Source organism: Pezoporus flaviventris, unplaced genomic scaffold (assembly GCF_033815535.1).
Source record: "Pezoporus flaviventris isolate CSIRO_AGI_PZ_B2104156 unplaced genomic scaffold, CSIRO_AGI_Pfla_v1 ptg000001l, whole genome shotgun sequence".
Classification (NCBI taxonomy): domain Eukaryota; kingdom Metazoa; phylum Chordata; class Aves; order Psittaciformes; family Psittacidae; genus Pezoporus; species Pezoporus flaviventris.
Window position 1 is genome coordinate 24,404,221 of NW_026892549.1, and position 13,929 is coordinate 24,418,149.

At 44.9% G+C, this 13,929-nt stretch overlaps 1 protein-coding gene across 5 annotated transcripts in view; it reads left to right on the plus strand.

The window, feature by feature from the left end:
* The window catches only part of JMJD1C (jumonji domain containing 1C), a 164,535-nt gene extending 157,456 nt beyond the window's left edge, over positions 1 to 7,079 (plus strand). For all 5 annotated transcript variants that reach the window (XM_061448880.1, XM_061448906.1, XM_061448898.1 and 2 more), the window contains 3 exons: positions 170 to 346; positions 5,695 to 5,826; positions 6,175 to 7,079. In XM_061448880.1, the coding sequence (XP_061304864.1) occupies positions 170 to 346; positions 5,695 to 5,826; positions 6,175 to 6,264 (399 nt within the window). In that variant the 3' untranslated portion in view covers positions 6,265 to 7,079. The remainder of the gene's footprint in view (positions 1 to 169; positions 347 to 5,694; positions 5,827 to 6,174) is intronic.
* The last annotated feature ends 6,850 nt before the right edge of the window (positions 7,080 to 13,929 follow it).

Below are 13,929 nucleotides of genomic sequence, written 5' to 3' on the forward strand. Positions count from 1 at the left end.
GTGGGACTTCCCAGTTCCTTTTGAGGTTCCTTTGAATCCCTAACTAAAGTCTCATTTAGGTATTGGGAACACAGTAGTGTTGCTTCATTAAGTTAGGTATGCTTACAACTCAGCAGCAAAAAGTTCACCTTCTTTTGAAAGTGACTTGGGATCTTTTATCTTCTCCCAGATAGCAAAAGAGCAAGGCCTGGACCTTTTACCAGAGCATGATCCAATACGTGATCAGAGTTGGTATGTGAACAAAAAACTTCGCCAAAGACTTCTTGAAGAATACGGTGTGAAAACTTGTACGGTTATTCAGTTTCTTGGTGATGCTATTATTCTACCAGCAGGAGCACTGCATCAGGTAACATACATTTGTTTAAAGACACAGGATTAAATAACCATAAATACAATAAAATAACTTTTTTCAAGGACATAACTACACCTGTACTGAAATTAGGATTTGTTTTTTTTTTCTTACTGGTAAGTGTATAGGTATTTATAATAAGGTACATCTGTTTGCATAGATGACCAGCCAGTACTAACATAGAGCAACTTGAGTGCTTGGAATTGTATTGTTCCTTTTTTCCTTTAAAATGAAAAATGAGCACACTATTACTCATCACTATTTTCTGCATTTCATTAGCAGATTTCTAAATAAATTGATGTCGTTATGGCAAAGTCAGGTTAGTATTTTTAATTTTTTTTTAATTCTAAACTGAAAGTTACCCTAAACACAAGGGGAAGCAGGGAGAGCAACCCAAGCAGATAAAAATACCTGGATGTCATTGTTTCTGTCTTCATCCATAGGAGAATTGTAGAAACAGTTTTGAGTGTAACAAGACATTTCTGTAACAGGATTTGGAGGTTGTTTTCCCAGTCTACATTAAGTTACTTTTTACACAAAAGATACATCAATCGCCAGGAGTCATCGCTGACCCTTCAGCAGCTTTCCTCACCATCAGAAAGTGCGATACCACCTTTGCAGCAGCCGGGAGGGTTTAATTCTTAGTTATGTAAGAAGAAGTACTGCCAGTAGGGCAGTTCTCAAAAAACAGTATGAATATGTGGCAAGCTTCATCCTCTCCTAGCACAAAGGGTTTGTTTGCTTCATTTTGTTTGGTGTTTGGTTTTTTTAAATCTATTTTTTACTCGTAGTCTGCAGACTGCTTGGTGAAAAGAGGAAAAAAAAATACAGTTGCTCAGGTATGATTTGGGAGCACTTCTAGATTGATTTCTTTCTTCACTCCATGAACCTTTCCCTGTTTCAACAGGAAATAGAGCCTGCTTTCTTGCTGTCTTGCCAGCTGTCAAGCACCTCTAATTAGGTAGCTGACTATCAAGGAATGAGGAGTATCCTCACCCTGTAGTAGGAGTTGTAAACCATCTTGCTGTTAAAGATTTATCACTGATCTTCACCTCGGTTCAAGGAAGGCCAGGCCTTTCTGAAGAAGATGCTGTTTGGTTTCTGATCTGCAGATAGGCTTCCATCCGCTGCCTTTTCTGGGCAGAGAGGAAGCAATGGCTTATCATGTCACTGTGACCAGAGCAGTGGGGTTTTCTCTGGGAAAAAAATGTCAAGAGTTGTAGTAATGACACGTCCCTCACTGTCTGCTGGCTATGTCAGTTGCTGGGGCATTGAAAGCAACGGATACCTTAGAAGACTAGCCTTCTTTGTCATTGCAGTGAGTCTTTAGATGGTTTCACATGGTCATATGTTAACCCTGGGTGATCTGTTTGGAGTTGTTTTCTGGCAAAAGGAAGAAAAAAAATCCAAAAAAAAACCCCAAAACAACCCAGGTGACCAGATCTTGGTTTGTTGTAGATTGCCTTTCCCTCTACCATGTCTCCAGGTCCTGACATGGCTTCACAAAGGACGTCTGGCATTGATGTTATTCTTGGCTCTTTTTAGGCTAGATCAGTTAGGGCGCCCAGAGTCATGTGTTGCATCCTCCAGCAGCCTTACTCTGTTCTCTTGAAACCCTGGAGATATCCCAGATACAAGAGTGAAAAAGGAGCCCACAGAAAGTAACAAACATACTGGGAAATTTGTTTTGTGTAGCATGTGGCATATAAAGGTATAAAGAAGGTAAAACATGAAGTAGGAAGACTGTTCCAGGCTTCCCTGCAGTTTGTAGGTTTAAGGACCAAAAATAAGACCACTCCTATCTTTATCTCTTTGGCTTTAAACTCCAGATTGCATTTGAAGTGGTAATGCTCTAGCTTCTGGCACCAAGGGGATAATAACATGGTGGTTTTAAACCTTAGTGGGTGAAGCTGAGAACCTTTTCATCTTCAGTAAGAAGTTCCTGTGAATCTGCCACGTAGGAGGAAATGAAAGCATCGTGTTCTTTCATGTACTTGTATAGTACTCTCTATATAGAGATGCATAAATACTGACCTTAAGGATCAGCACCGACACTTCGTATATACAAAGCACATTTAAACACTTAAAAATAAGTCTGCACAAGAATGCATTCCAGATTAAGTTTACATGTAAAGTGTTTCAGATTTACATGCACATCATGAATATTTAATAATCAAAATTGGATGGGAGTTGATACTAAATTTGGTGATAAAATAATATTTTTATTTTTACTTGCTTGTTGTTAATGTTGTGGAGCAGAGAAAATTAGGCTGAGGGATGGAATTAGGGAGCCCAGCAGCCTGTGGTCACTGCATACTGAAGCTCAGACACTTCCGTCCTGGAGCCAGTTAGGATTGTCACACTGCTGCTTCTGAAGTTCTGGTCTAGAATTTTATTGCTCTCACATGGAGGAGATTGCGTGTATTTCGTGTGTGTATATATATATATACACATATATATATACACACTTTTTTTTCCCCTCGGCTTCTATGGATTCATGCCTTTTAAAGTACCTTGTTCTTAGTATTCTATGGTAGCATAAAGCATTCCTCTTGCTTCCCAGGTTTCCCCTTTTTCCCTGTGTACTTCCAAACAGCAGTTACATCCCCCTTGTGATCATTTCAACAGGCAAACTGTTCCAGTGGTGGGGTGGGAGGAGAGCCTCTCCTGTGAGCTGTGATGGTCAGAGTAGCCTTGTCAGTACCTTTTGTGGAAAGAATTGCTCTCAGAAATAGATATTGGACTGGTCTCCTCTGCAGATGCTTCCCTGAATGTACTGTGCCTGGTGCACTGTAAGATTTTCTCTTCTTTCTAGTTGGCTGTACAAGTAGGGGAGCTTAGCTTTGCGTCTGGGCCTTGTTTCCTCTTTGGCGCTTGTAACAGCAAACCCTTAGCTCTGCTTGGAAACTTCCCCAGCTAAAAAAAGGGGTTTTCTTACTGTTACTCTGGGGTTTTCTTACTGTTACTCTGAGCTATTTGCCCTTTCTCCTGCTCCACACTGGGTCATCCCCTATCATAGTTGTCCTCTAGGGATGCCCGTTCTGATTTTAATTTGGTGGCTCCAAATTTACAAAGTATTTTAGTGATAAATTAAAAGCTAGAGATACTTGAGTTGGTGATTCAAATGTGTTGTTAAGGCTACATGCAAAACCTGTTCATAGTAGAACAGGTTATTACAATGTTGTAGTGGCATTATCTTGACTGAACAGGAGGATTATATGTTGTAAAATAACATGCTGGAGGTAATGCAACATCCTGGTGATGTGATAAGGATGTAGGATAAAGGTCTGGGTGTTGCACATGCAGAGCTGCTGGGCTGAGCGTGGTCCCAGAGCTAAGCCATGCAGGAAATGGCTGATCTCAGTGTGTAAGGACAGGAGGGAATGGCTGTGCAGTGAGGAGGTGCAGCCACAAGGACGGATGTCCCTTTCCTCCCTGCCCACTCACCTTTCCCTGTCCTGGCCCAGGTTTGAATCTGTTCAGCTCTCCACCGATCTCCTCTGCCCTGCTGGAACACCTCTGTGTGGCATGGGCTGGGGAGAAGCTGTTACCTCTGTTCAGCTGGAACCGGCACAGTCGTGGGAGTGCTGTAATCCTCACCCTGCAAACCTCAGGGGAATCATTGCTGAACATACTAATTTGTGTGTGTCATTGTATCAGCTTGTATTATAACTATTATAAATAGAACTGCCTGCGGGCTGTCAGCTCGGCATTCCCATGTTAAGTACCAGACCGGCTGGGTAAAATCTGTCTTCCCTGCAAAGACTTGCACACTGATAAGACGGGCCCTGGAAGGGAAGGAGGTTTAACGCACAGCAGAATGAAAGAGGGCAGCAAATATTGCCCACTCTGCAGTGGGGGTGGGAATTGGTAAAACCTTGTCTCAGGAGAAAGTGAAAGAGTGGTGAGGGATTTGCTGGGGGTGGAAAGGAAGACTAGGGCTGGTGGAGACTTGAAGCATGCAAGAAGCCTGAGGGGGAGCAGTGGGCTGGAGCTGGCTGCTGCACAGGGCAGGGGTGTCTCAGCCAAGCTCTAGGAAATCCCCCGAGTGCTGGCGGGAGTTGAGCGCTGGCACTTCTGCAGCTGTTCCCTTGCACCTGGCTTCCTGCCTTTTGCAGGTTGTGTGACACCAACAAACCCTCTTCCTCTCAGGAAGCATTTCTGTTGTGATTGATTTACAGCGGGGAAAGGCCCTGCTTTGTCCTTGGTGACTGCAAGGCTGCAGAAATTCCATACGCAACACTTGTGTTGAGCTAGGGATTACCTCTGGGGTATCACCTGTAATGGGGCAGGTTACCTTGTAAATGCAGACTCAGACAGTGTTTTTGAAGAGGAAAGTGTGTTTCAAATGAAGTGCTGTGTCCTCAGCTGTGTAGATCCCAAAGGTTTTCTGAAGGTCAGGTATCACAATAGAAATTCTTGAGTACGCACTAAAAACTAGCATTTGCTAGGCTCGAGTTTAAAATAGGCAGATCTTCATCAGTGCTGAGCAGGGTGGGACTGTGTATTTGCTGGCGTGGCAGGGGCTCTCCAGCCTCTGTAAGAGGCAGAGTCATTGTTGCGCAAGTTCATGAGCAGTTGTTAGAATTTGGGGAGATAAGGTTTTTGACGTGTAATTTGTAAGTGTTCAGGGATGAAAACCTGATGCTGTACATTTCTGAAGAGGACAAACAGGAGTTGGTAGTGAGGTCACAACCAGGAAATAGCGTTTTCTTTCCCCTGTCCTCCAGGTATGACCTGTGTGGCAGGAGGCGGTGTCCATTTCTCTCAGTAGTTGCCTCTTACCAGTAAGAAAGTGTGCTTATAGAAAACAGAACCTGCTCCTTCCCCCTTTCTGAACCTGCCCTTTGTTCAAATACTTTAATTTCCAATGGCAATTCCTTCTCAGCAGACATGGCAGTTGTGCCTGGTGGAGTGTAGGCTTTCAGCATGCCTCCGTGGCCTGAGGAGCTAGGTCCTGCAGGGCAAGGCTGCTGTGGAGTCGGTCTGTGCAGTGTTTTGGGCATGGGTGTGCAGCAGTAGTACATGGCAGCAGTGCCTGTGCAGCTGGTAAAGGGTGAAATACAACACATCAGAGTATGTCGAATGAATGTCGGAGCTGACTACAGGAAGAAGTGCCGAAGCACAGGCAGATGTGCGTTGTTCAAAGTGTACCTTTTGCCAGAAACTAGCTTATCTAACATGAATGCACTTAACTGCTCTTTACATAAGATGTATAGAGACGCCCTTCAGTCTGATAAGCCTGTGGTTTAAGAGATCTCAAGGCCCACTGTTATCCTGGGTATCTCTGCCAAAGAATAACTCCAAAGTACTAATTATCAGTCTCCTCTTGTTATTTTGGATAGGTGCAAAATTTTCACAGCTGCGTTCAAGTAACTGAAGACTTTGTGTCTCCAGAACATCTTGTACAGTCCTTTCACTTAACGCAGGAGCTGAGGCTGTCAAAGGAAGAAATCAATTACGATGATAAACTGCAGGTAGGAAATGAATTCTGCTCTGGAAGCTGTTGCGAATGCAGGGCATGCTCAGGCTTGTTGAAATGCAGAGCAGTGCATGGAGCTACTTCCTTGCTGCTGTTCACACAGAATAACAATGAGCAGCAGCACGAATGCTGGGGTGTAAATGACTCTCCCCTTGAGCTGCTTGTTTTATTTATGCTATATTATGTTTTGAAATGTGTAAGAAGGTGTTTCCTTTAGCACTGGCTTGATGTAGCCTTCCTGTTTTTTTCCATCCGCTATGATTAGGGCTCAGTCCTGAATGTAGTCACTTTGCAGTGTTTCTTCATGGAAGGCCTTACTAAAATCTCTCCAATGTTCTTGCAGGTTAAAAATATCTTGTATCATGCAGTTAAGGAAATGGTGAGAGCTTTGAAGATTCATGAAGGTGAACTGGAAGACATGGATGAAAACTGAGCGCATTCTGCTTTTTTGTGGTAACATCAGCTGGAGATTATTTTCTCTAATAGGTGAACAGTATGCACACTAATTTAAGCTTCATAAACCATCAGTGCCAAGAAAAAATAGTCATCATATTTACTTGTTACTGACACTGCAACGGTAGAGCTTCATATCACAGCCACTGTGATTACATGTTAGACTTGCAAACGATTCAGCAGCATTCTGCTGTCCTGTATTATAATGTACATGAAGTTTGTGAAATGTTAAAGATCTAAGATGATGTATTTATTTTTGGAAAAAAACCCACAAAATTCTATGCTATATTGTTGATCAAATGTAAATGTGACTTGTACAGTTTGCTAAAATAATTCAGATATTTTTCACTACATTGAGACAGTTACTGTGAGAGTAGGACACAAACACCAGCTATTGCCTGCATTTGGGATCTTGCTGAGTCCGCACAGCAGTCATGTCATAATCTGAAAATTACTGCCAAATAATTGTAAACTTTGTAAAATATAAAGTATATAAAGTAGATATTAAATACAAACACTTCAGTATTTTATTGAAGCTATTCAGTGTACAATTAAACATTTTCAAAAGGTGTAATTTATTTAAAAAATTGTCTCATTTTGGTAAAATTTATGTGAACTTTTAAAGCTAAATATTAAACTTAATATGCTATGTAAATATATACATATATACATTCAATGATGTATTTTTTTAAAACATTGGCTTGCTTTAATTTGTTAAAAGTGCAAGTGTTACACATGCTTTGTACATTGAAGTTGAAAGGGGGTTTTACATTTTCCATTAAAATGACTTTATCAGACCTTGTCTCTTAGTACTCGTTCTTTACGTTTGTGGCCAGCGTGTGACAGCGTGAGTCGCTCGCTCCCAGTGCCTCATCTCCCGTGGGAACGCTCGCAGTGTGCTGCCCTGGTTCTGTGCACCGCGCTGCCCTCTCCGGGTTTGAGGCGAAACTGCAGGGGGAAGTGGTGAGCACTGCTCGTCTCTGAGCCAGAGCACCTCTCCGTGAGGATAAGACAATTGAAACGTCCTTTACGTTCTGCCTTTAATAATTCAGTGTTTACTTCGTGTGAAGAGGGGAAGGAGTTTCCATAGAACAATTTTTTACAGCATCTTGGCTTTTTACAGTTGAAATAATACCACAAAATAATGCATGATTTTTTTGAAATTGTATCTGGTTTAATAATGCTAAATGTGAGAGCATAGTTCCAGCTCTTGGAGTTAGCTTGAAAATTCGAAATATACATCTATTTAAATTATTAGAACTATGCAAATGTTTAGGTTTTTATACCAAATGTTAGGTGCAGCCATTAGCTCATGATGTGTCTGAAAGGGTGTGGTCACCTGGTGACTGCTCCCACTCTGACAAGATCTGACTGGGTTCTGGGTCACCAAAAACCCCAAAACAACCCAACAAAAGCCCCCTATCTAAGAAACAGTGAAATACAAAAGCAGTTGCTGGTTCTAAATGTGAAGTTCTTTTATTTAGTTCATTTGAAAACGTGGAATTTATTTGCAGCTGTAAATAAATACTTTGGGGTTAATGTTGCTGTGCTTGGCAGTTGATTCTTGACTTTGTAGCTGGTTCCATACAGCACCTTCCTTTAGGCTGTGTGTGGCACAGGGTTGGAGCATTGGCTGACAATGCAAAAGCTGCCAATGCGTCTTTGCTGAATGACAGGTGGGCTTCAGTTGCCTTGTACCTTTTGTTTGTTTCTTTCTTTTAAAGTTCAGGATTTGTAAATGAGTGAATTTTTGTCAAGTGCTGTCTCTTTCCCCCTGAACTGAGTTTTGGTGAGGTGCTTTTAACATCTGTGAAATTTCTTGAGGCTGCTGTACTTGCATTCCTGCCATGGATGGTTGTATCCCCCCTTGTTCTTCTGCACAAAGAGCAGTTGTTCGGGCCCAGGCCATGGCTGTCATCACAGCTGCCTCCTTGTGCTGGAGCATCTTTGTAGCTGAAGGGAATGGGTTGGTTTCCCATGGGGTACACTGGGGGAGCATCACGTTGCAGTGCCTTGTCCTGGCCAAAACCTGGGGCTCCAAGCTACCTCTTGTCAAAGGCATGCAGGTACTTCACTGCCAGTGACTGCATAGCAGGCAGCATGCACTGCTCCCAGGATTGAGCTTTGGCACCATCTTTGTGGCTCCCGTAGGGCACAGGCAGCTACCTGTCACCCTGCAGCACCTGCAGACCCAAGAGAAACCTCTGTGTCTGCCGGTGAGATTGAAGAGGTTCTTCCCTTCTCAGGTGGTGGCTGAAGGAGTTGCTGAGCAGAGAATAATTCAGATTTCCAAGTGTGAGTTCTTCCTTAGTGACCTTTTTCCTGCCACCTTTGCTGATGAATCCTTAAGTGTACGTCAGAGTTGTTAACTGCAAAAGCATGTGGGTGAAATGTGAAGCAGCTTGAATCCTCCCAAAGAAAAGCCTGAGAGATTGCTGGGATTTTAAGACAAAATGTCTCATTTTGGAGAAGCAAAACCGATGGGCTCAAGCAACGAGGCTCACTGTGTTACGCTGTCACTGGGGTAAGTAGATCTTTCACTGCTTTCCCAGCAAAGATGAATTAATGTATTAGTTCAAACTGCATGAATACGATTTGTCCGTAGTCATTCTGGAGTTTTAAATATTTGTCCAGTAGTGTTTATAGTAAATAATACGGTAGTTGCACCAGATGAGCAGTTCTAAAGTGTTGTGGTTCATGGGTATGTCTGGTGAATTTGCAACGCATGGAAACAAAACCTGATGGGTTCTGCAGATCGCTTTGGGAATTGCTGCACTTCTCTATGGGGTGGTTTCATAAGCTGCTCACTGCAGTGACGGTGTTTCCCAGTAACTGGCAGGAGGGCAAGAAGCCAGAAGCGAGTGAACAAGAAAAACATGGCACAAGCTGAGTGTGATGGGGGGAGTGCTGTAAAGCGGTTATTGCATCAACTTGAAAAGACTGCGTGCTGCGGGCATTAGCAGCCCACAGGGAGCAGCTACTCCAAGTGCCACTAAGAGAGGACAAAAATTCTGGGTTTTTTAAGTATGTAGTGTTGCAAACTCAGCTTACTCAGTATCCTCTGGCTCCATCACAATGAAGCAGAGCTCCCCACTCCACTACAGGAAATCAGAGCAGGAAGTGGGGCTGGTGGTGTGTTCACTGCCAGCACGACTGAGATTTTCATTGCTCATGTTTGAGACTAAAGAGGAGTTTGTGGGAAGGTGTTTTATTTTCAGGTTAGTTTTTCCTTCAACCATTTCCATGCCCTGTGAGGTGTTACTGGACATGTTTTTTCCCATCTTTCTTTTCTAAAGACTGTAGGAGGTTTTCTGGTCTACAATCTCAACTGTTTTATTGTAGTCAAGAGGATTTGATGGGATCAGCTGAAGCTGCATGAAGTGCAGGAACACTGTCAACTCTTAGAACAAGAATATGACATACAGTACCATATTTTGCCACCTCCCTATTGAGACCAAATTGTCGTCATCTGCTATGCTGTCCATGAAGCTGGTTTTGTCCATTCTTTGAAAGCTCACTTCTCAAAGGCACCAAAACTGCAAGCCCTGCCCTTCCCCACTACTTCCCTTGCCCCCTTTCCACCTCGTCATCATCTCCATACACTGCACTGCCATACAGTAAACGACCTAACAGTTTTCTTCCTATTGTGACTGCAGGGGTAACTAACAAAGAGTAAGTAATTGGCACAGAATAAAGCAGGGCTGCTATGACCTGGAGAATTTCAGCATGGATGGGTGGTGGTGTACATCGTTTAGCTGAAGCACATGTTACTGGATTGCTGGAATTGCTGGCAGTGAAACCGTGGTCCCCATTACGCAGGTCAGAGGTGCGGGGGCTTATAACAGTCTGGTTTAAAAATCTATTTACTCTTCCAGCTTCACAGAAGTTGCTCAGATCTGTGTGTGCGTAAACCGAACCCCATCTGATCAGCTCTACATTCTCATGCTCTCTGACCTTTTCAGTAGGTGGTAGTTCTGTTGTACTCTCTCCCGTGACATCCTGTCGAGCCCTCTCACAGCCTTCCCTGCCCCAGGCCCATCACTGGGAATTTTCCTTCCTTCCTCGTTCCACAGCCACCATCACCCTGTTCTGCTGCTTTCCTGAGCAGGATGTTTGTGCTCTCCCCACATCCGCAATGGACAAGCTGCCTCTCCCTGTGGAGACTCCTGGACCAGAGCAGAGGCTTTGCTGTGCTCTGCCCTCCTAACCCCCAGCTCTGCCTCAGCAAAGCTCCTGCTTTCCACTGCCTGACTTGTGCTTTGTTAGCCCGAGTGCTGCTTTCCCTTCACCTCCCCTTGGTATTCCCATGATACATGTGCCCCAGGAGGGCAGGGGAGCACGCGGTGGTGTGGGGGCTCCTCTGATGGGGCCTCCACCACCATGTCCCTTTCTTTCCATCTCATGCAGGGCAGCTGAGGAAACTCTGACCGAGGAACAAATGATCTGCAGCCTCAGCCGCGCACACAGACCAACCTCTGCACGTCTTGCGTTTGTTCTCATAGGTTAAAGGAAGTGATGATCTATATATAGCAAGTAGGAAAATCTTGCCTCACAGCAAACTGAAGACATGTTTTACCTGGTGTGTTGCGCACAAACAGTTGCATTTTAAACACGGGCCTTTCTAAAGCTAAGTGGTAGACTGAAGGATTTCTGCTGTTATGTTTCAAAGTGAACATTCCTGGTATCTTCCAACCATACCAATACAATGTAGTCTTGACACAGACGCCTGGTTCTTTTTCCAGTCCCTGAGCATGTGGTTTTATCCTAGCTCTGTGCTTCCTTAGTGGGATTGCAGGGTTTAGTAGCTCTGAGGCAGGAAATCCTGTATTTTCACAGCTCTAAGGATTTTGTGCTGTTTGATCTCAATGATACCTGAAATCCTGCAGCACATGAGCCTGAGGGAGCACTTCTGGTGATTACAAGACACAAAGCCTGGGTAAGTTTAGGTTACTTCTGGTAAAACAAACATGGGAGAGAAGGAGGTGGAGGACATGAGGGCTGTGGCAATGAGTCTGGAGGGAGCAATGAATTTCTCTTTGTACAGCTGAACTCCAAGGGCCACATACCCAGGCAGAAAGGTCTGGCAAGTGGTGCCCAGCCTACATTTGATTTGTAGCAGCCATGCTACCACTCTGGTTACTTTTGAACAGTCAGACTGGTTGATTTTGTTTTCTGCTGTCTTTTTAGTCAAGTTCAGTGAGGGTTTTGTCAGCTGTTGTGGCTGTACTTGGTCACCTTCTGTTTTGCTAGTGAGCCTGCTTTTGTGGGAGCACAGAACAGCCCAGGGTGTGGAAGGGGCCTTGGAAGGTCACCTGGCCCAGTTGTCTGGTGGGGAGGGTGGCCTGGGTGAGGTGTAGCCCCCACCACCGGAAGCAGGTCAACAGGGATTGCAGATGGCTGAAGAGCTGCTGCTGCTGCCGGGACACCAGGAAGGAGTTCAGGGCCAGACTTCCTGAAAATGGAAATGCTCTCAGGGGACGAGGTCACAAGATCCCCATTTCCCTTTATATGAAACCAAAACACAAACCCCAACACTTGTGTGTTTTGGCTTTAGCTGCCTTTGTAAGCAGCAACGGGTGGTGCAGTCTGCAGGTTTTATTCTCAAGAGACTCTCCACATTGCTTCTCAGTTGCCTTTCTTTGGTTTGTCCTCCTGCAGAGACACAGTCAGAGGCTGGGTAACTACAATCTCTTTCTGCCAAGCGTATGTTGGCTATGTTCGACAGGGATAGTATTTCTGTGTTCAAGACAAGAGTGGCTCTTGCGGTAAAGTGAACTCTATGAATAGCAGTCAGTGTCTGGGCCCATGTTTAAAATTGGCCCTCGGTGAGACACTGAACTAACCTCAGCACAGCTGAGGCTGCCGCCCGTGCCGGCTGCCATTGCCTGCTACCGCAACGCTACGTTGCCGCGGTACCCGCCGCAGGACGGCGCGCTCTATCGCGGGGCGCTCACTGCTCGGAGGCCCGCGGACAGGCCGCCGCTGTGGCACGGCCTGGGAGCGGGGTCCTACAGCTCCGGCAGGAGCCGCGCACGGCGCCTGCGCTCCGCTAGGTGGCGCCCAGGCCCCGGCCCGACAGGCGGGAGGGAGAAGGGTAAGACAGGCGGGCGGTGGAGGCAGGGGAGTTAAACCGGGCGTCTCCATCATTTCCCGAGGCCAAAACTCGAACGAGCTGAATGGCGATAGTTATTTAAAACAGTTCTAAAATGTTAAGGCATAAACTAACGTCTAACAGACACTGGAGAAGCGTTTCCTTACGTTTGTCACTATGCATCCATAAAACTTGTCCTCTAGTGGCGAGGATTCTCTATACAACCTTTCATCTTCAGACTGTAATTCCTTACGGTGAAAAACTAAAATATCTCCTCTTATTTCATACACTTAACTTTTTCCCTGGAATGTAAGGAACTTCATAAGGAAAAGTAACTTTATTCAATGCAGGGATGGATGCTGCATCCCTTGCTCTTTCTTCCCCACCTGCTCTATTTGGTGCAGGTCAGATGGCAGAAGTCTCAGGGACACTTGCTGATAGTAATTTTAGTCTTGCATTTTTTGTTTCAAACGTATCTCAGATGTTGTTTTCTGTAAAAGTAGTTCTGCAACACTCCAAGGATCTTTTCTTTTTATGGATATTTGAAAGATGTAATTAACTTATTATACATGTTCAGGGAAAACACTTGGAGGCAGGAAGGAGCAGGAAGTTACTCTGGATTATCCATCATTCAATGAATTCTCAGCTCTAGGATGTTGCTGCTGAAAGAGGTGACCCTACCTGCTCCCGCCCACCTTTCTCTCTGCAGGCCCCATGACTGTGCTGCTGCATGGGAGGGAAGGAGGCAAGAGGCTGGCAGTGCTAAGGCTCTCAGCAGCAGCAACACCAGTGCAGTGGCCCAGGCGCAGTCGGACTCTTTACTGGTATCACCTGCTCCAGCTCTGGGACACTCTCAGTATTACACAGAAATGGCTAGCTTTCCACCTTGCCTTCCTGGGGTTCATGTAACACCAGCAGGGCTTACACTGCAGCTCAGTGCTCCTGTCCTATCAAAGGGAAGGTTTCAGCCATTCTGCTTTCTGGCTCACTCACGGGACTGGAACTCTCGAGCTAAGTCACGCTTCCTAGAGGTGGGTTTCAGCAGCAGTTGTGTTGAGTAGGCAGGACTGCAAGAACAAACACACATTTGTGTTGCAGGAGAGAGAAAAGTTTTAACAACGTTTTTCAAAAGTGGCCATGTGGAGTTTTGCCCCTGCTTGGCTGTCTTCCTACAGGGAAGCAGCTTCCCTGCGATCTGCTGTTCTGCTTATGCAGCTATATATGACATAATAGTTCAGTCTTAAAAACAGCAGGTAGAGCTTACAATTCCCCTACCTGCCCTCCAAAGAATCCTGACCCTTCAGCAGAGGTAGCCAGGCTAAAAATTGGATTCTTCTCCTCTAGTCGCTATCTGCAGACAGCTGAAATGTCTGTCTGTAGCTTACAGCCCTTGGCAGTGACATGAGATAGATAGGTGCTTAAATGATTTTATTTCCTTCTTGTGAGCACATACTGTTTGCTTTGCTTTACTTACACAAATAACGACCACTATTCACTAACTGCTGTCTTATTACCTGCAACAGCCAGCCAGGCAGGTGACAGTGGAGAAGGTAT